General features: G+C 43.8%; 1 protein-coding gene across 6 annotated transcripts in view; it reads left to right on the plus strand.

The window, feature by feature from the left end:
* The first annotated feature begins 1,527 nt into the window (after positions 1-1,527).
* The window catches only part of SDR16C5 (short chain dehydrogenase/reductase family 16C member 5), a 28,971-nt gene continuing 9,640 nt past the window's right edge, over positions 1,528-20,858 (plus strand). For 2 of the 6 annotated variants that reach the window (XR_011493200.1, XM_070481229.1), the window contains exons 1-6: positions 1,567-1,803; positions 4,741-5,087; positions 10,966-11,097; positions 13,875-13,974; positions 16,005-16,149; positions 16,826-16,951. Coding sequence is in view for 5 of the 6 variants with exons in the window: in XM_070481229.1 (XP_070337330.1) it covers positions 4,755-5,087; positions 10,966-11,097; positions 13,875-13,974; positions 16,005-16,149; positions 16,826-16,951 (836 nt within the window). In the remaining variant the exon portion in view is untranslated. Of the gene's footprint in view, positions 1,804-4,740; positions 5,088-10,965; positions 11,098-13,874; positions 13,975-16,004; positions 16,150-16,825; positions 16,952-18,309; positions 19,720-20,858 lie in introns of those variants that run through there. The other 4 variants (XM_070481231.1, XM_014857786.3, XM_070481232.1 and 1 more) reach the window with 4 other exon arrangements.

Consider the following 20,858-nt stretch of genomic DNA (forward strand, 5'->3'; position numbering starts at 1 on the left):
TAAATTGTCTGTTTCTAGCCTTTGCCACACAGGACTCTTTAAAAATACTTTCTTAACTTTCAGGATTATGGTCAATGCACTGAGTTTCTCCCACATCAAGTCAAAGTGAGGCCTTCTCCAGACAGCAGGGCCTCTAGTTCCCTTAATTACATCACCAATGAACTCTCACTGCTTTACCTTCATATCCTGTTTTAATGAGATTTCTAATAATGCTTGAGATTTCTTTCTTGAGCTCTACTCTGACCCTCTGCCCAGAAAACGAGTGACAGCCCAGGCCTTTGCTCAGAGAAACCTGGAAGATTTCATAAGGCTGGTGTTTGCCAATATCTCCCCATCTGCACTCTTGCAGGTAGGCTGTATGACCTGGAGTCCATCACCCAACTTTTCTATGCCTTAGTCCACTCACCTCCACACCCACCCTTCCACCTACCTCTCCCTATCCAGGCTGGCTAGGTGCCCCTCTTCTGTGCACCCGGGGTAGTTCCCCAGAGTCACGCACAGAGCCCTGCACAGCACATGCCCCTGGGTGATGACTGCTAACCTGAAACCAAAGCACACACCTGCCCCATTCATTTTCCAACAGAGCAGCCACTCGAAGGCTTTCCACAGCTCACCACTGCCTACAGAACACAAGTAACCTCCTAAGCACTGAAATGACAGTCCAGGCTCCACCCTTCATCTACTTTTCCAGGCTTCTACAACCTGTTTCTTCTCACAGCCAAAGAGAGAACAAACGTGCAACTCTTCACACACCCAGGTCTGTGCCAGGTATAGGTTGGCTAACGATGCTCTCCTCTGAGCCTTCCCACTTGTGTGTGTCCGACCCAACCCTGGGTGAATTCCAAATGCAATCTTGTCCTGACCCCTCGTTTTTTCTTCAACACCTCCTAATTTATTGATACTTCTGCTCCTTATGCCACCCAGCAAACTCCATCCTTTTATTATAAGCATTTCAGTGGTGATATGCTTACAGGAACTTGATGATTAGCTAATGTTATTAACTGATTTTTATCTTTTTTTTTTCTTAGACGTAGCACTGCCGCATCCTCTTGATCTTTGTACACAGAGAAGATGTTTAGTAAATACTGGTTGGATCAAAGTACACTGTTGACTTTTCTTTTTTTCTCAACCTCATCTTGTTAGAAGAAACTTCTCGCTCACCCACTTCTCCTCTACCTCCTGCCAGCGTGGCACCCACCCCCGCCCGCACCTCCCGACCCTTTACCTACACCGGGAGGCAACTGACCAAGATCCCAAGTAGGGCAGTCAGACGCCGCAAGAGAGCTCCGCACCCGTGCCCTGCGCTGCAGGCTGCAGAGGCATGACCTGACTCCCGCTTCCCATCGACGCCTCCACCTGTCTGCCCTCTAACACAAGGTTTCCCAACCTCAAGACTATGCTTTGGAAACACCTGGGGAACTTTTTAAATGCTGATACCTGGGCCCCCTTCCAACGCAGAAATTCTGATTTAATAATCCAGAGTGCAGCCTGGGCATCAGGATTTTCAAACGTCCCCGCGTGATTCTTATGTTCGAAATCCCGGCGTGCACATCCAGTCATCACAACCGAATTTGCAGCTTCCAAATGTGGCGGCCGAGGCAAAAAAGGAAGGGAGCGCGGGCCCACGTGGCGCGGGACCTGGGCGGCCCCACCCCTGCGGGGCGCGGCCGGCGGCCCTTGGGCGAGGTTTCCGGCGGACGCTGGGATAAATCCTTGAACCTCGCTCAGCGGCGAGCCAGGGTCCCGGTGTCCTTGGCAGGCGAGCGCGGCTTCTCGGCGGGCAGCGAGGGCAGCGTATCCGGGGTGAGTTGCCGAGGTCCGGACCCGGGCACTGGGCAGCAGCTCGGGGAGGAGGTGGCGCCGGCTGGCTCCGACGCGCCGCGCCTCCGCACCCCGCCGGCCCGCAGCGGCCCGGGTGGTGAGAGGCCGGCCGGCCGCGGGCGTGAGCGCGGGCAGGTAAACCGAGGCCGGGTGGCGCGGGGCGAGCCCGAGGGAGCGCCAGGCTGCAGCGTCCCTGCGGCCGCCGCGGCCGAGCACCGAGGGGTGAGCTGCCAGCTTCCCTCCCCACCGGAGCACAGAGCGGGAGCCTCCCTGGTCCGCTCTTCTTCTTTGGTCCATTCTGCCCAAGCGCCCTGCTCTCTGCTGCTCAATGCATCTCTTTCTTGCTTCCCACGGCCCCCAATTCGCCCCATGCCCCTTACCTGCCCCCCTTCCCAGGGTAAACATCCTGCCACTGCTGGGAAGCTGACGTCACCTGTTTACATTGCACCAAGTTAGTTCAGTTTTTGGATTAAGCGGCTAGGCCATGGGATGGAGACACCAAAAAAGTCTTCAGCCTGATTAAATTTAATATGCTCTGTAACCTGTAAGGAAGAGTCTATACAGTAAAACTGAACCTTACATTTACACTTGTTTGTAAGTATACTTACTGTAACCGTCTGTCATTGGTTTAGCCAAGGATCATTCATTCATACGCTAGCAGGAACACCAGTCATAGTTCTAGCTAATATTTATTTTGCTGTCGTTATGTGCCTGGCACTGTTCCGGCAAGGCCTCCACATTATGGGAATTTGGAGCAGAGGGGGAGACGATGTGTAATCTGGCAGGTGCTGAAATCCAGCCCAACTCGTCTTGCCCCACCCCCACCCCCACGCATGCATGCATGCTGGAGAGGGCTGTATTAGAGCAAGAAGGGCCTGTTTTTTTTTCCAACTTGCTTAGTAGTTCCATGCGCGGTATAGTGACCATTTAACACTCCTTAACACTTTACCTGTGTTAACTCATTTTACTTCCACACCTCCCCTATTCCATAAGTACTGGTACATTCTACTAGAATCCCCCTGTTTAAAGGAGGAAACTGAGGCTCAGAGAGTAAATAATTTTTAGCAAGATTGCAGAGAAGTCAGTGGCAGATCCAGAATTCCAGCTCAAACTTTAATGCCTAGTCCTCATTACCTGTGCGGATACCCAGCAGACACCCTAAACCCCAATCTAGGGAGACCTCAGGATGCCAACTTTTTAAGAATCTAGTAAGCATCTGCCAAGACAGGGGTAAACAATGCGTTTGTTCTAGGTCTTGCATCATGCCAACGTTGAGACAGTGGCATGTCCCATCATATTGAGACATGAGTCAGTCCCATCTGTAGAATGAACCAAGAAACGACAGTTTAGGTCACAACAATTTCCTAAGGGTTTGACCATGCTCCAAGGCCTCCTGCAGATAATCTATCCACCTGCAGTCATTAATAGTAACTAGTCTGTCCTTAGCAAACTGCACAGTAAGTGAAGACCAGCTACTCTTTTTTTTGTTTTTTTTTTTTTGTGAGGAAGATTCACCCTGAGCTATCATCCATTGCCAATCCTCCTCTTTTTTCGCTTGAGGAAGAGTCGCCCTGAGCTAACACCTGTGCCAGTCTTCCTCTACTTTGTATGTGGGATGCTGCCACAGCCTGGCTGATGACTGGAGTAGGTGCACACCCGGGATCCAAACCTGTGAACCCAGGGCCACTGAAGCGGAGCACAGGAAACTTTAACCACTCCGCCACAGGGTAGACCCCTGCTACTCTTTAATGAAGAACGTCTCCTGCCCTCATCTGTGCCTCTCAATTGGACACCCCGTTCAGGGAAGCTCCCTGTCCCCAGCACAGTATGCCCTCCACTAAACATGTCTTCTCATCCTGGAAGAAATAAGACCTTCCATTCTTTCTCAACTGGTTGTTAGTAAAGCATCTTATAAATTCATTCTCTCTAAAGTGTGAGTAACTGATAGCAAGATGTAAGCAGTGAGCCCTGTATGAGTTTGTCAAGGGGAGGCCTTTTATTCATTCAGCAAACCTATTGAGTGACTTCTTGGTGAGCAGCGGTATGAATCTGAGAACCATGGTAAGATTTGCAAAGTGCTTCCTGTGAGCCAGCATTGTGGTCAAGCATGTAACATACATTCTTATTTTATCTGCAAAACCACCCTGTGCCACAGGACTAGTAGAGATGAGGAGACCGACTGAGGCTCAGAGAGACTCCACAGCCTGCCCAAGGCTCCACAGCTAGACAGGGGCAGGGCAGGACAGGAATCCAGGTCTCTCTCTAACCAACATCCTACAATCACAGGGCCGAGTGGTAAATAATGTGGCACGGAGACAAAAGAGCCTGGGGAAGGGGTATCCTGTGCCGACAGCGAATCTATCAGAAAAGGTTTAGAACAACTAATTATTCCTCTTCAAATACGTTATACAAATAGGATTTTACATTTTCCTCTTGAATCTCAGATTTTCAATAGTGACACAGTGCAAATTAGAAAACAAATCCAAAAGGAGATAAAAATAAAACCAGAAAGATAGTAGTCGTCCCATAAACATTATGATGTAGTCAAGATTTTGAACATAAAATCAACAGGACTCGTGGTCATTGTGAAGAATGGTTAACTGTGAAAACAGTGGACTTCTCCTTGGCTTAAATTTGGATATGCTTTCAGTTCCGGGTTAATGAACATTTCTGTCACGCCCAATGCCCAGCAGGCATGCAGGTGTGTATCGAGCTTGGTGCTGTGAATGAAAGTTGGCTAAGATACCTTTCCTGTGGGTTCCCTCCCCTGTGTAAGGTCAGAGTCAGCTACCAAGAGAAATGTTTAAATCATGCTTCTCAGTTGGCTTCACTGTTTCAGAAAGTATGAGCTCCATGTAGTAGGCAACCCGGAAGGAATGGACACCTAGGTCTTTATAAGAGTCTTATCTTTCTTTATAGGTGTCAGCCAGAATATGGCGCCCGACCTGAACTCAACAAAGGACTTGTTCGTTTTCTTAGGAAAATCAGTGTTTAGTGTTCTGGAGGACATGGTTTTTACCTTAATCCCAAAGCCACAGAAGAACGTTGCTGGTGAAATAGTGCTCATAACAGGTGCTGGGAGTGGACTCGGAAGGCTCCTAGCCCTCAAATTTGCCAGCCTTGGATCTGTGCTTGTTCTCTGGGACATCAACAAGGAGGGGACCGAGGAGACATGCGAGATGGCTCGGGCAGCTGGAGCCACGAGAGTTTATGCCTACACCTGTGATTGCAGTCAAAGAGAAGAAGTGTATAGGGTGGCCGATGAGGTAAACCTTGAGTGCTTACTGGTTTCGCCGGGTAGTAAGAACTCCATGTTAATCTTTTAACATACATCAGTTTCTTTGTCTATTTCCCTTTGTCAGTGCCAATTTGCCTGTCTCCAATATCTCTTTAATTTAAAAAAATATTGGGAGTGGGAATTAGGATTTTTGAGTTCTCACTGTATGCAATACAGCTTGCTAAGCACTCTGTATTATATCATAATCCTATAAAGTCTAGCCCATTATTATCTCCATTTCACAAATAAGGAAACCAAGACTTAAGGCAGGTAAGTAGCGTACCTAAGAAACATAGCTAACAAGCAGCAAAGCTACAGCTGGGACTTGAGTCTGATAACTCCCAGTGTGTGCTCTAATCACCACGCTATACTGACTGTGCTGGCCCCCATTATAGTATAGGAGGTAGGTGGCAGCACCCTTCTTTGAGGATAAAGCTGAGACACAGAGATATTAAATAACCTGCTCAGGGTCACAGACCTAGCACATGACTAAGCCAGGATTTGAAGCCATGTTTGGTCTGACTTTAAATCCAGCCATTTCCACCCTACCACAGTGCCTTTCATTTGAATGTGTATTTCTCTTAAGCAGTCATAAGAAAATCATAATATTTTATTCATCCTAAAGACTCTTAACCACAGTTACTCCTTTGGTGATGATACAGATTCGCAGATAAAGAACACCTTCAGGAAACCACAGCTCCAATATGCCAATGGTAAGGGTTTCCTTCGTTCAGAGAGGCTATGCTTGTTTGGTGGCTGCCTCCTTTCCCTCATAAGGATTTCTCTGTCCTCACATTGGCATGACTACTCCAGACATCACACTCCTGGGCCACTTTTTTTGTGGCTCCCATAATTCACCAATGCAGTGAGAAGAAAGGAACCAGACCAGCCTCCAACGAGCAGCCCTATCACATTGGAAAGTCCTTGCATATGCAAAAAGGAAAAAGGGAGTCTGATTATTCAGATGTCCAAGGACAGGTGGGTTCATCAAACTCTCTTAAGGCCTTAAAGGCTATGTCATCCTATTCTTCCCATAAAATTGGATCGGGGTTGTTGTTCTTTAGTAAAATATACAGAGGATTGGCCAGAAGAGAGAAATTTGGAATCCAGTTTTGGCAATAACCAACTAGCCTGAGAAAATCTTGCAGTTGGCTCTTATTTTTGGGTTTCGGGAAACTTAAGACATCATGAAGCCTGTCTGGATCTAAAGGTAGCCCTTGTTCTCATATCAGAGGTGTTAAATATCAAACGTGAGTTTGTGCAAACTACAAGTTGCCCTTGGCGATTTTATGTCCCTTTAAGGCTAAAAGCTTTAGCAAGTGGCTGCTGTCTTCCTATGAGGAGACTTGTGAGGGAGAGCAAGGAAGCATATCATCCACATATTCTAACAAAGTAGAACCTCTGGGGAGCTTATATCATCCAGATCAGCCTCCAGGATTTGTGAGAAGTAAGAAGGGCTTTCATTGAAACTCTGCTGAAGTTTTCGCTTCTCTTCAGCATACACTGCTGTCTGGTGAATTGTTTTCCTTCCCAAGTGAAGACAAAAAGGTATTGACTAGCTTCATCAACTAGGATGCTAAAGAATGTACTATGTAAATCAACTGGCATAGAGAGTTTGCTCCCAGTGGGAACGGATGTTAGGAGCATGTGAGGGTTTGGAACAACAGAGGTGAGGGCTAACAGTGTAGTTTATTGCTTGGAGGTCCTGGACAAACCTCTGCCTTTGGCTGTTGGGTTTTCTCACAGGTAAAATACAGTGTTACAGGGGCTAGTACAAGGGATAATAAGGCCTTGAGCCTTAGTAATCCTCTTTTATGGGCTTTCCATCTTGAAGGGTCTCTTTACTTATAGGGTACTAATTAATCCTGGGGGGAGGTTTTGAGGGATCTTTTTGAATCTTGAGGGGAGGTGTGCTGTGAATTTTACTGATATCATTTGGAGATTTTGCCCATAAGGAGGGTGGCAGCTGATTCAATAGGGACAAATGATCCGTGTTTCCAGAATCAACGCTAGCACTGTCAGGGGCAGCGCAAATAAAAGATGTCAAAGTGTCATTTAATTCACCTGGTTGGCCATTTTGATAACTACTGTCAAATTCTAGACTTATTTTCCCCTTTTGGGAGAAAGAAATTCTGGCATGATACTTTTCCAAGAAGTCTCAGCCTAAAAGATGAATAGAGGTGAAGGGACTTAGGAAATAAGGGTGTATGTCTCTCATAGGGCCTCAACAAATGGGAATAGGTTCAGAGACAGGAAGCTTTGGAGGTTTGTTAGAGATCCCCACTATTTGAACTGTCGTAGTACTCTGAGGCAGGGCTGCTTTATAGTAGTGAGGTTGAACCTCAAGAGGGTGGCTCCAGTGTCACTTAGGACAGAAAGGGATTGATCGTCAATCTGGAGAAATGTTTCTCCAAGCCAAATAAGAAGGAGGATTGCAAAGAACACCTGTAGTTCCTTGGATCCCTGTCATTGGCAATTTGTAGGACATTGGAAAGGCTGGTTAGAGGGCTGAAGGCACCTGAAGTGTTTAAATTTGTAACAATCTCTTTTCCAATATTCTGGTTCTTTGCAATAATAACAGAGACTAGGTTTTTGGTTTCATTTAGGGGCCGTCATTTGCTGGAGGTGAAGACTAAGAATTTTAGCCGTCTTTCTTCAGGTGACTCATCTAGAGTGTGAGAGAGTTGGTTTGCCAGATTAACTAAATCTGCAGTGGACACAGTTTCCCATTATATCCTGGTCCTTTTTACTGGAAGGGAAAGATCCCAGGTCAGCCCATTGATAAACACAGAGTTAAAAGCTACCCAGGTGGAATCAGCGTCTGAAGGAAGACCAGAATTTTCTTTAAAAACAATCTGGAGTCAATTATAACAGTCATGAACAGGTTCATCAGGTTTTTGTGCACAAACCTGAATTTGTTTTGTTTTGTTTTCCTGGGGAAGATTTGCCCTGAGCTAACGTCTATTGCCAATCTTCTTCTTGTTCTTCTTTTTTTTTTTTTGGCTTGAGGAAGATTAACCCTGAGCTAACATTAATGCCAATCTTTGTCTATTTTATATATGAGCTGCCACCACAGCATGGCTGACAAGTGGTATAGGTCCATGCCCGGGATCCAAACCTGCAAACCTGGGCCACCAAAGTGGTGTGTGCCAAACTTAACCACTACACCACGGCATGGCCCCAACACAAGCCTGAATTTTGTTCCAATCAACAAGCTTTGGGAAAGCCTTAGGAATTTCCCAATGAAGTTGTCTAGCTATTGCCTGAGCCTGATCATACAACAGGTCCGAGGGTTGGTTTCCTGGTTGTAATTCAAGAGACCTTGTAGGATTTTCTCAATTGGCAGTTTTCACATCTAGTGGGCCTGGCCTTCACTGACAAGCATATGAACTAGCTGCTATAAGTTAGAGAAACCAAGTTGATAAGAAACCAAGTTAAATGACCATACTAAATTCTTCAGCAAATTTGTGAGGCTCGTAGGGAGCTTTGGAAAAATCTTTGACTGTGGCTCGCAGTTAGGCTTTAGTCCAGGGATTACATAAGGGTTTAGCCTTTGGATCCTCAGAAGGCTTAATTTTAAAGGGACAGGTTCTGATAGGTTCAGAGGAAGAAGGAATGCGAGCGGTTCCACAAAAAGGGGAAGTTCAGTGAGAGTGTTAGTATGGCGTGACTGAGAGTATAGCGGAGGTGTGGACTGTACAGAAAGGAAGGAGGAAGATGGTTCCCGAGGCGGAGCCTTAGATGAAGAAGCCAAGAAAGAGGAATGTGAGACTTCAGAAACCATTTTATCTTTCTTTAACCGTTTGTTTGCCTCAGCCGACCTTAAAATTTTATTTTGCAAACAGGGAATTTGAGACTCCTGGTACTGTTTGGAAGCCTGAAGATACCAGTCAATATAGGCGTTCCATTCAGCTTTGGAAATTACAGAGCTAGGGTTGTCCAGTTCGGCTTTAAGAAAAGTAAGTTTGGGGAGTTCCGAAGTTTCCCAAATTGGCCATTCTTATTCTGAATTACTTTTGGTCAAGTCAGTCCATTTAGTTGGAAATGCGCATGAGGAATGACCACAGTTTGTGACCATAAAATCAGCCAGGGTCTCTGTGCCAGAGGCAGGGCGGGGCTCAAAATATTTAGATAACTGGGATCTCATTTCCTAGGGCTTTTTTTAGAGCAGAGGAATAATTCTCAAACAGCCTAAACAGCTCAAACAGCTCAAACAGCTTGACCAGCTCAAACAGCCTGCAGGCTTCACACTAGCCAGTTCCAATAGAACAGTCCGATTTCAGTAAGGTGGCCTGAGGGTTGACTTGACACAGTTCCAAAGAACAGTCTGAGTCCAAGTGGAATCAGACAGAAAGTTGATCGCTGCATCTCCGAGGAACAGTCTGCTTCCAAGGGAGGCGGGCCTGCGCAGCTCCAACGGACTGTCCGAAGGTCGGACTGAAGGCCAGCACCGCTTCAGTAGAAACACTCCAGTTCCAAAAGGAATCAGGGCCAGCCCCAGTGGCCTACTGGTTAAGTTCTAGGCACTCTACTTCAGTGGCCTGGCTTCGGTTCCTGGGCACGGACCTACACCACTCGTCTATTTGTGTCCATGCTATGGTGGCAGCTGACAAACAAAAAGAGGAAAATTGGCAGTGGATGTTAGCTTAGGGCGAATCTTCCTCAGCAAACAAACAAAAGGAATCAGACCGAAGGCTAGCACAGTTCCAAGGAACAGCCTGATTCGATGAGTCAGGCTGAAGTGCCACCTGAGTACACACAGACAAACAAGGCCTTAACCAGAAAAAGACGAAGCCTTAAAATAGATAACCGATGAAACCTAGAGAGCTTCAAACACACAGAGGACAGAAGCTCGGATCCAGGAGAAAGACTCACCCTCAAACTGTGAAGTTGGTGAGAAAAGCAGCGGGCTCAGTGGGCTCTGTTGTGGGTACCACACCTGTTTGCTCACCGTCCTCAGAGTCTTCGGGGGTCTTCTCTGGATCCCCTTACAGGCCGCCTAAGTGTTGACCTTAAACAAATAGACAGCTAGTTATTTCTCCAGAAAAAATGCATTCATCTGAGATCGGCAAAAAATTGCAGTTCAAGGTCCGCAACCACAGTGAGCCGCATGCAAGTCCCAGAGCAGCAAGGAAGGAGAAACTCTTTTATCGAGGGGAGGAGGAAGTTGGCGGGGCTGAAGTAAACAGAGGTCGAGGTGTCGTGGCTTCTCGTTGACTGAGTTAAGTCTCTCACTGGCTGAGCTTGCTGGTCAAGAAGAGGGAGTCTTTCTTCTTCTTGTTGGGCTCTGCTATCAACCTAAGGCATGAAAGCTCCCCCTTTTGGCCTCCTGACTCCAATTTAATGCGGTTTCTCTTTATTCATATGCCCACCAGACAGTTGATGAAAACAGGACAGATGGGTGCTGAGCTACACTGTGTGTTTAAAACATGAATCTGAATATCATACTTCCTCCACTCTCTCCCTGCTCCACCCCCATGTCAGTGTGTGCCAGGTCTTGATTTATGACATAGATCTAATATCTTACGTCCCATTGCAATGGTTAAAATTATGTACTAGTTATACACAGCATAGAACAAAATTACTAATCGCTGAGTATAAGAATAGCTTTAACTGTAGAAGGAAAGTAACATTGCAGCGTTGGCACCATCATAAGAAGGGGAGGAAATGAGAGGAATGGCATCAGACTGGGATCACTGGTGCGCTGTAAACTCAGCGAAAGAAATAAGACATACTTTGTTTTTAGAGTGCATAAACTCAATCTGCGTTAACAAGGCTAAGAAGCGTATAAAACTGTGGCAAAAATTAAACCTAGATCCTATGAGGAATTACTGCATGTGCGGTGTTGCTCTTGCTGTTCGATTCAGGTTAAGAGAGAAGTTGGTGACATTTCCATCCTCATCAACAATGCTGGAATCGTAACTGGCAAAAACTTCCTCGACTGCCCGGATGAGCTTATAGAAAAGTCTTTTGATGTGAATTTCAAAGCACATTTATGGGTAATTATTTTTTCTTCTCATAATAAATATAAAGTTACTCTGACATTTAGAAGTACCTTCCTCTTGTTCTCTTACAATAATAACAGCCTCTAAGTAAAGCACAGACTTCTCAGTTTTAGATTTGTCCTGGTCTACTCAGACATCCTCTCCTGATCCTACTTAACCTACACCTCCCAGGGCCTCTGTTCAGGGAATCCTACAAAGACACAACTGTCCTTGTGGTCATTTATTGATGGCCAGCCTATGTCGGGTACTATCCTAAGCACCTCATGTATAATCCCTAAAACAGCTCAGTGAGATAAGGGATCACATAAGTTAAAAGATTTGCTCAAAGCTACACAGCAAGTGATTGCACTTAGACATGACCAGGGTGACCTTATCACTTGCCTAAGCTGGAACTCTTTTGAAAGTGAAAGGAGGCATCATTAATAAGCAAGCATTCATCAGGTCTGTTCTGGGCAAACGAAGACCTAACCAGGGAAAGGAGAGTTTTTACCAGTCAAACTTGGTGACTACGTGCTGCAGACGTGAGTGGCACGGCCCCTGACTTCTAAGATGATGTGCCTACTTTCAGAAGTTGCATTTCCCCAGCCTTTGCTGAGACCAGTCATGTCAGGCCTCCCCACACCACGCACTTCTCGTTCTGCCCCTCCCAGCCCTTGGGCCCATTTCATTCTGCCTTGTTCACAGCTCATCCTTCCCTGGGCAAGCTCTCTCCTTCTGGGAGAGTGTCTTTGCTGGAGATTTCTGAGATCCCCCTCCATTCTCCTCACCTCTCTCCAGATGGACTTCCTGCCCAGCTCTCCTTTGACCCACCTTTACATATTATTTGGAGTTTGTCAGTTTTCTGTCCCCTAGTTTCACCAAAAGTATAATGGTGCCATTAGTGTAATGGTGGCATTCTTGGTGTTCCATCTAGTTTTTGGCGAAAGATGGAAAGATTCAGAACTAAGTGGCCACGATGTTCCTTCAGGAACTACTGCAAGTGATTTCTCTTGTCTTGTCCCAAAGGTCCTTCTTCATTAGCATATGTGGTCAGGATGAAGATAAAGACATGATCTCCTTAAAGGTCTCCACTCTTGTAGCTTTAGTGTTCTTTTCCCATCTCTCTGTTTTTCTCCAGTCTCCTTCATGGTCTCCCCTTTCTCTTCTTTTCCTCTCTCTTCTAGTTGTTCCTGAAGTGCTGGCATTTCTCTGGCCCTTGTCATCCCCTCCCCTCTTCTCACCCTATATGCTCCTTCTGGGCAAGTTTGCATACACTCTTTGAGCCCCTGCATGGAATGGGCATTTAATTGCTAGTGGGTCAGGGAGCTCATGGTGACCATGCTCCCAAGCGGAGTGTCCCCGTGGAGAAAGGAAGTGACCACTGCAGACTATCGAAACTCAAGTTGTTTTTATTATGCTGCACTGTTTGCTGGTTTTGATTTTCTAGCTCTGTCTACATGTTAGTTTCTCTCTCAAACTCACTGCAATGCAGACAAACAAAGGTTGTTTGAGTTTTATAGGAGATCCCTTTTCTCATATTTATTCATATTGTCAATGTAAATAATCAATTGTCATTCTATAGCAGGGAGTTTTATTCCAGCCAAGCTGAGGACTATAGCCTGGGAGTGCAGCCTTTGCAAGGGAACATAGTGCTGCAAAGAATGGTTTTCAGCATCATTATATACCATTTCCTAACAAAGAGATGTACATCAAGCGTGACAGGAGTGTATTCTTTCAAGGATTTAAGGAGATATTTTGTTACAAGTCAGCACGTACACAGCAGGTCAATATGACCCTGGTGTGTGGAAAGGGAAACTTATCTTCAAAAACTACTGAGTCATAAGAAGGGAGGCATCAATTCTTGTCTTCAAAAAGTACATTGTTTCCTTGGGGATAATGATTAAAGCAGACGTACAATGAATGTTTCATAGGCCATAAGTCAGGCTTCTTTGGTTTAAATAAAATTTAGGCCAAATCAAGTTTAAACAAAGATGGCTTTCCCATATACCTCAATATATAAAATTTTCTTACATCAATATTATTCATATTTGAAAAGAAATATGAAATATAAACTTATGTCATATGAGTGTGCAGTTATTCATCTTTGATTATTTTTTTGTTGCAAAATATATCTTCTCCCAAAGCTCCTTTCTCCTTTACCTTCTTTCTCCAGATCCCACAGTGAAGGTGGAGGTGTTCTATAGACTGAGACCCAGTACATGCCCCCTCTTCATAACAGATACTCTTTTTTATGACGAGGAATAAAAATAAGAAACCATTATTCAAAGAAGTAGAGATGAATTTAAGAACCAAGTGATACTTTTAAACTGAAGCCAAGAGCAGCAAGTCCTGTGAACAATGTTCAGGAAACACTTGAAATTCAAATATGATCCAAGGAGGAAAAAAAGGAAATATAAATCTAAATAACCATATCCTTGATTATAGTCTAAATAATCATATCCTTTCCTTTCTGGACTGTGACTGCCACAACTAAGATTTTCCTATACTGCTTCAATTATTGTCTTAATATTGTGTTTTTAAAAGTCAAATGTGAGCAAAATATGTCTAAATAAATTATTTTTAATAATATTGGAATTGCCACCAGGCAAATATTGATTTAATAAGTTAAACAAGTTAAGATGATTACTTGCCAGATGTTTGTTTTCATATCCCAGTGTCTTCAGGTATTTTTATGAGCTTAAAATTTTTTTAATCAAAATGATCATATAAACATCTAAAAAAAATATGGAATGTGGTGTAAAATGTTAAAAGTTTTACTTTGCTCTTCTTAGACTTATAAAGCCTTTCTACCTGCTATGATTGCAAATGACCATGGACATTTGGTTTGCATTTCAAGTTCAGCTGGATTAACTGGAGTAAATGGACTGGCAGGTAAGAGAAATTTAATATTTTGCAATTGTAAAAATGTCTTAGAATTTTAACTTACATGATAGTTCTGAAGAATCAGCATTAACTTGATGTACTGATGATAAAGGATAGTAAATTAAGAAGTACATTCAATGAGGTAAGTTATTGAAAACTTCATTGTGCAGCAAAACTGCCCATCAGGTATACATAGATGAATTTGAACTATGCACTTGGGAATCATTAGGTTTTATGCAATCCCCTTGGTTTAAAAAAAGAGAGAGAGGCTTTACTGATAAATTTTTGATACAAGTGATTAGCATAGCCACTGTCCTCCAAAATTCACCTAGCACTCTTTATCAGGATGGTGGAAGGACCACTATGCTTTCTGAATTTTCAGTAGGTAGAGCGGAAACCCCTGCTGTGAGTTTGGAGAAAGTTTCTTGACCCCAGGAAACCTAAAATTAACTTCTTTGCTTTTTTGCTGGTTAAAGACTTACCGAAAGTGGTTGTCATTTCCATCTCCTTTGCAACTGACTTGACGTTAGCAGTGGGGAGGGGACAAAGAGAAACACGAAGATCTTCGGTGAAGGCAGCCCCACTCAGAAGCTGGCCCTAGGGCGAACAGAAATCTTGTCCGTACCTACCAGGGTGTCCCTTGGAGCAAACACCCTGGGTCCTGGCTTGTGCAGATCCCTGAGACTCATCCATCAGAAACCCTAGCTGCAACATTCGGATCACAGATTGGCCAGTTTGCTAATCAGGCACTTCCTAATGCTTTTGAGCTGAGCAGCATAGTTCAACATTCACAACACTAGTCTAAGCATAGTTCATCTCAGTTATGTGGATAGGTTTTTCAGAACCACCAGTCACCCAAAATATTACCAGTCTGTACACATCTCCCTGTACCCTAGACTTCCCTTCCTCTATCTTTCTTAGAATTCTTTTTATTACCTCTCTCTCATATGTCTGATGAGTCATGGGGCTTTAAAATAATACAGGTGTATTTACAGCTCCTATTAATCCTTTTTCTGACATAGTATTTCTATCTTCAGATACAAGACTCTCCCACCCCCAGTGAAGTGTCAGCCTTTTGTAATTTGCACAGCGTGGGGCTCCTGTGCATCAGACCACTAGGGGTGCTATTTAGAATGCAGGTTCCCTGGATCCTGGGCCATGTCTGTTCATCCGAATCTCAGGGGTTGAGGGGCTCAGTTAGCTGCATTTATGCCAAATGACTCAGACGATCCTTGAAGCTGCTCAGGACCCCTTCTCTCCCCTTTCCTCCCTCTATCATCTTACCCACTGTCTTGGAAAGAGCAGGGCCCGTCAACCCCATGCCTGGCACTTGTAGCCTGGTTCTTGCCAGTTGTAGTAGCTACTCCTTAACAGAGTACTAAGTATGCCTCTGACTGTGTGAGGCAAAGGAAAGAATAAGTCTACCTAAATGCCTTTTCTTCTCCAAACTTGGCCATTCAGTGAATTGAATATTCAGGTGTTTACTTGAAGTGAGAGTGTCTGAAGATAGAAAGCTCCAAACTAACATAAATGCCGCTTTCCACTACCCCTGCATTTTCAAGATATTTAAGAAGTTGATGTTGAAGCTACTGAGTCCTTTCTTTTTCTTCTAGAAGTAGGAGAAAGAGTTATAGTTGGAAGAAAACTTGATCCAAGTATCACAACCCACACTGATCTCTCTTGCTGAGACTCCTACATCACTTATTATTTTGCTTCTTCTTTTGTGTGTCTTCCTGCCCTGATTGGGTTGAAGCTCTTTGGGACAGGGACTGGATGCACCTTTTGTACCCCGTGTAATAGCTAGCACAGTTTCTCCTGTGCTAACCCTGCTTCTCTTGAGTCCACTTGGTCGTTATCAACTGACCATGTTCTCTCCCACTCATTTCACTCTTCTTCCAGTGGGAGTAGACCAAGATCATACAAAATAAGAACCTGAGATGTTGTCCCAGTCTCTGTCAGTATGAGTGTTTCGAGAAAACCTTAATGTAATGCCATTTAAAGACGTTAGAATATACATTAGCATTGTTTGTCTTTTTCAGATTATTGTGCAAGTAAATTTGCAGCCTTTGGATTTGCTGAAGCTGTGTTTGCAGAAACAGTCGCTCAGAAACAAATGGGGATCAAAACCACTATTGTGTGCCCACTTTTAATAAACACTGGAATGTTTGAAGGTTGTACCACTAAGTAAGTATATCCTTTGATTTCAAAGAAACTACATTTTTAAAAATGATTGGCCATGTATTTTATTTCGTTCTTTATCTGTTTGTTAAAGTTGCTTAAGAAGACATTTTTCTAGGCTTTGGCCTGATTTATAAATGGTTTCCCAATTTCTTTTTTTCCTCAGACGTGTTTGTGTTTAAGGTACTGAGTTTAATGTGAATGGGTAATCAAGGCTGTGTCCATCTCATAGCCACCCTGCAGCCCGGATCTGCTCATCCATCTCCTTGGGGCTCCTGGTCACATCCACTTTCCGCCACCCAGCTCCATTCTGCCCTCTTCCCTGATTCCGCAGAAGGACTGGACATCATTGAAGGGGCACAAATGCCCAAGTCTGTATCTCAGGGAGATCACAGGCAGTTGGTTTTCAAAGACTTGCTTTACATTATTTAGACCATTTGTTTAATATGATTTTACATATATGCATATTGTTACATCAGTGTATTAATTAGAATCATCATTTTCCATTTCAAATTCTAGTTATGTTATTACTCATCATGTTTATAAGGGCATAAATATAGAAATAAATCACATATGGAAGGGAAAGAAGTAAATAGATGATCATGTCTTACAACCCTCTTATCCCTAATTTGTAAGAATTGTTTTTATGAGTTTGTTAATTTGGGGATTATTTTACCCTCAGGTTTCCTTCTCTGTTACCAGTTCTGGAACCAGAATATGCAGTGAGAAAGATAGTAGATGCTATCTTGCAAGAGAAAGTGTACCTGTATATACCAAGGGTATTGTACTTCCTGGTGTTTTTAAAAAGGTAACAATATAAGCTTCTGTTATTTCTCTACTGTGCCAGTCAACAGCTTATTCCAAATCCTACCCGGAGGAGCCACTTAGAAACTACCTGTTAAGTGAATTTAGAGCTCTTCATTGTGCTCATTTGCTGGCACAATCTCAAAGTTGCATAGTTGCAGTGCCCCCCGAGTCTAGAAAATGGAATTGGATCCTTCTAGTCATCTTAGTATTGCATTGTTGTCAAAAAGAAGTATATTTGCTAAATGATCTGTGGACAGATTGAAATGATTTTTTTTTTTTAGGCAAGACACTTTTTCTTGTGCTCATAATGGAACAATCATCTTGGAATAGATATTGTGTCCATGCCTTCTCAAGTACAGGGCCCCAAAGTCAAGACCAGACAATAAGCCAAATATTTCAGGAATTTGTGGTGTGGGTAAAACTGATAATAGATGATAAATTTGAGCTATCAGATGGTTAAAGAACTTGGGGGGAAAAAACTGAAAAGATAACCACCTCTTAAAAGCATGAGAGAGCATCTTTGCCCATCCTTCTCCGCTCTCCATTGGGTTTCACACTGAGATTCACTGGCTGCAGTTTATGAACATTTGACCCCGTTACAGAAATTCTGAATTGCTGATGCACCTGCTTATTCCCACAGTCTCAATTCATTGTCTAGACTGTGACAGGTCCTCTAATACTGCCCCCTCTTCTAATACTTCCCCAGACGAGGCTTTGCAAGGAAGCACATTTCGTTACTGAACCACTCCCCTCTATTGAGTTGAATTCTGCCTCGTTTTCACTTCCATTGTTTCTAGCTTTGCCCTCTAACACTATGAGTGATTCCATTCCTCTTGATAACAACAATTCTTCAGTTCTCTGAACACAGATATCATGCCTCAAGTCCACTGCATGGCTAGCAGCCGTTGCCTTTCCTGCATAAGGAAATGTCTTCTTTCTTTAGCTAGTTGTATCTACTTTGTGTAATGAATAAAAATCATTCTTACATCCTTCCCCTTTGTCACACTTCGCCTAACACAAGAGTGGTATGGCTGACTGAGGCTGTTTGGGGCAGGGCAAAGGGTCTCTGACAAGCAGTTTGAGATCTCAAGTTTTGATCCTGCTGTTACTAAGTCTGTGGCTCTGAGCATGCATTTTACTCTCCGGGTCCGGTCTCCTCTTTTACAACATACAAGGCAACACTGGTTATGGCTTGTGGATTAGTGAGTTTAATGCACTGTTTATTGGGCAATGTGTGTGCTCACTACCTCCTGCCTAATAGATAGAGGTTTATAGGATAGTAATGCCAATTGTAAAGAACGTGGGACTTAAGTTTTTTAACATTTTGAATAATTATTGAGATTATGTTTACTTTTACAGGATATTAGTTCTGGGCCCCAGTTTCAGAGAGCTCTACATAGCTCCTGAGAAGGCTTGGAAACCTGAAGAAGTTCGGTGAAGGGGATCAGATCACACACTCCTTCAAATATTCATTCAACAAGCATTAGAGAGTGCCTACTGTGTGCATACATTGCTGACCATCCTAGGATCTGAGGTTTACAGCAAAGAACAAGAGAGAGAAGAGTCCCTGCCCTCATGGAAATTGTCCTCTTAGGGGGTGGGTGGCAGGGAACAAACAAGCAAAAAGGGAAAGAAAAAGAAAAGGTATGGTCAGAAGTGCTATGAAGAAATGTACAGCAGGAAAAAGAAATCCCAGAAGGGGAGGTGGAGGGGTGCAAGTTGAGATTTAATTTTCAGTATGGCATTCAGGGGAGGTCTCACATAGAAGGTAACATTTGACCAGAGACCTGAAGCTGCAGAGGGCAGGAATCACCTGGATATCTTGGGGTGCCCCCAGAGGGACAGCGAGCACAGGGTCCTTTTCTTCACCCCCCACTTAGGACAAGTCTCAGGTTGACTGTGCCTGTTCTGTTTACCGTGCTTCTCCTTGCTCTGCAGTATGGACATCAGGATCTGTGGAGTCAGAGTGCTCTGTCGGGAGGGGCGAGTCGGGGTGGAGAAGATGAACAGTCATAATTGGGTCTTGCCAAAGGTCTGAGGAGTTACTGCATAAAATCTTCCAAGTAGTCCCAGAAAGAGTAATGATCTCATTTTACACTGGAGGAAACTGAGGCTTGTGTGCTAAGTAACTTGCTTGAGACAGTGTTGTAAATGACTGAGCTAGGATTCAAGCCAGGCTCACCCGTCTCCACAAGACTTCACTGCTTCCCATCAATCGTTACATAGAGTATCAAGGAGTATCAAGCAAGGAGAGATGTAGAGACCCTGGGCCAGTGTTCTGCCCCATAGTGGACAAGCCCTGGTGACCCTAAGGCACGCACGCTAATGTGTGTGTGTGAATGAGTTCATCTGCAACAAATCAGTGATGCTGCTTTTCGGCTGAGCTGGTAAAGATGCTTTCATGACTGATAACCAAGAAAGTTTTCTCTTGTCTTCTCTTTAGCATCCTTTCCAGCAAGATAGCAACACTTTTGTTTGAATATTTGGGTATCTTTAATGTAATGGATGGCTTCGTTGGCAAAAAGAAGAAAGACTAAAGACCAACTTTATGGCTGATGTCATCTGATACCCAGCATTACATAATGCTTATTTCAATGAAGAAAAGTGTTTTTGTCCAAAAAGATATATCTGGAGACTACAAGTACCATTCTTATTCTTCTATCTGGACTAGTATTTTCAACCAATGCCTTTAAAAATAATATTGCTATCTGCTGTTTTACTGAGTTTTAAAAATAAAAAAACAGCCCGTTTTGTCATTTCTGCTTGCAGCAGATGTGAAAGAGGGATAATCTGCTTTCTCATGGACTACCCTTCACCTTGGGCATTGGGGTGGTGGCTCAAATGGAGCAGGTGTCTGTGCTTGAGCCCGCATTGGAGAGCTTGGCTGAGGGATGGAGAGTGTGAGTGAGTGTTTAGTTGGCGTGTTCTCTCTCCAGAGGACTCAGAGCTCTGAATTGCCTGTCACCTTCCTCTCAGTTTCGGCCTTTTTTGAACTTGTGCCACCTAATGTATAAAAGGTCAGCCTCCCTTGTCCTTCTTTCCAAAGCATCCACACAAACACTTACTTATACACGCCCTGGGTACTCACAGACTAAGTGCCAATCCTGCAGAAAGTCCATCAGGTGCCATCCTGTCAAGGAGCCTTACTGCACATTCCCTGAATGAGCTTAGCAAGCAGTGATCCCAGACCAAACTCTAAATAGGATCACATTTTTTTTTCTTAGAATATATCAAAGAATGGTTGCTTCTTCTCTGAAAATGACTTTCTACTAAGTTACATGAACTCTACCTATTAATCCAGAAGACATAGTAATGTGGTTAATTTCAGGTGTTTAATTTGCTATTTCAAGTTGGGATTCATGTTGAGATATTTTTCTACAGAATGGAAAGTTTTATGCACTTGTATTCATCAGTGCTGTCTTCATTTCAGATCTATTATATTCTTACAGTTTAATTAACTGGCCAACTGCTTTCATGCTTTGAAAATTAACTATAAAAGCATGACTAAGAAAAATCTGTTAATTACCACATCCCTGGAACTCCTTCCCAGGCTGGTGGGCAGGCTCCTTCCTTGCCTTAGGAGAAAAACAGCAGCCCTCGTGTCCTACCTTCTTTTGAGTGGGGAACAGGAGAGGATGAGAGGTCCCGTGGAGGACCCTGTGAGAGTCAGACGAAAGCTCACATATCTTGGGGGTAACATGCTCTTAGAAGGGCAACGGTCTCAGGGAATGTGGAGTCTGGAATCCACTGTGGACTCACTTATTTTGAGCTGATTGCATGATTCTGACAACACTGTCCCTGTATTTCTTTTACATTCAGAAAGCCTTAAAAAAATTAAAAAATAAAAAAAGCTTGTTTTATGATATTAAAAATCAAAGTATTTATTATGCCTAGCATGAAACTGAGCA

The sequence above is a fragment of the Equus asinus genome, chromosome 12 (genome assembly GCF_041296235.1).
Source record: "Equus asinus isolate D_3611 breed Donkey chromosome 12, EquAss-T2T_v2, whole genome shotgun sequence".
Taxonomy (NCBI): Eukaryota; Metazoa; Chordata; class Mammalia; order Perissodactyla; family Equidae; genus Equus; species Equus asinus.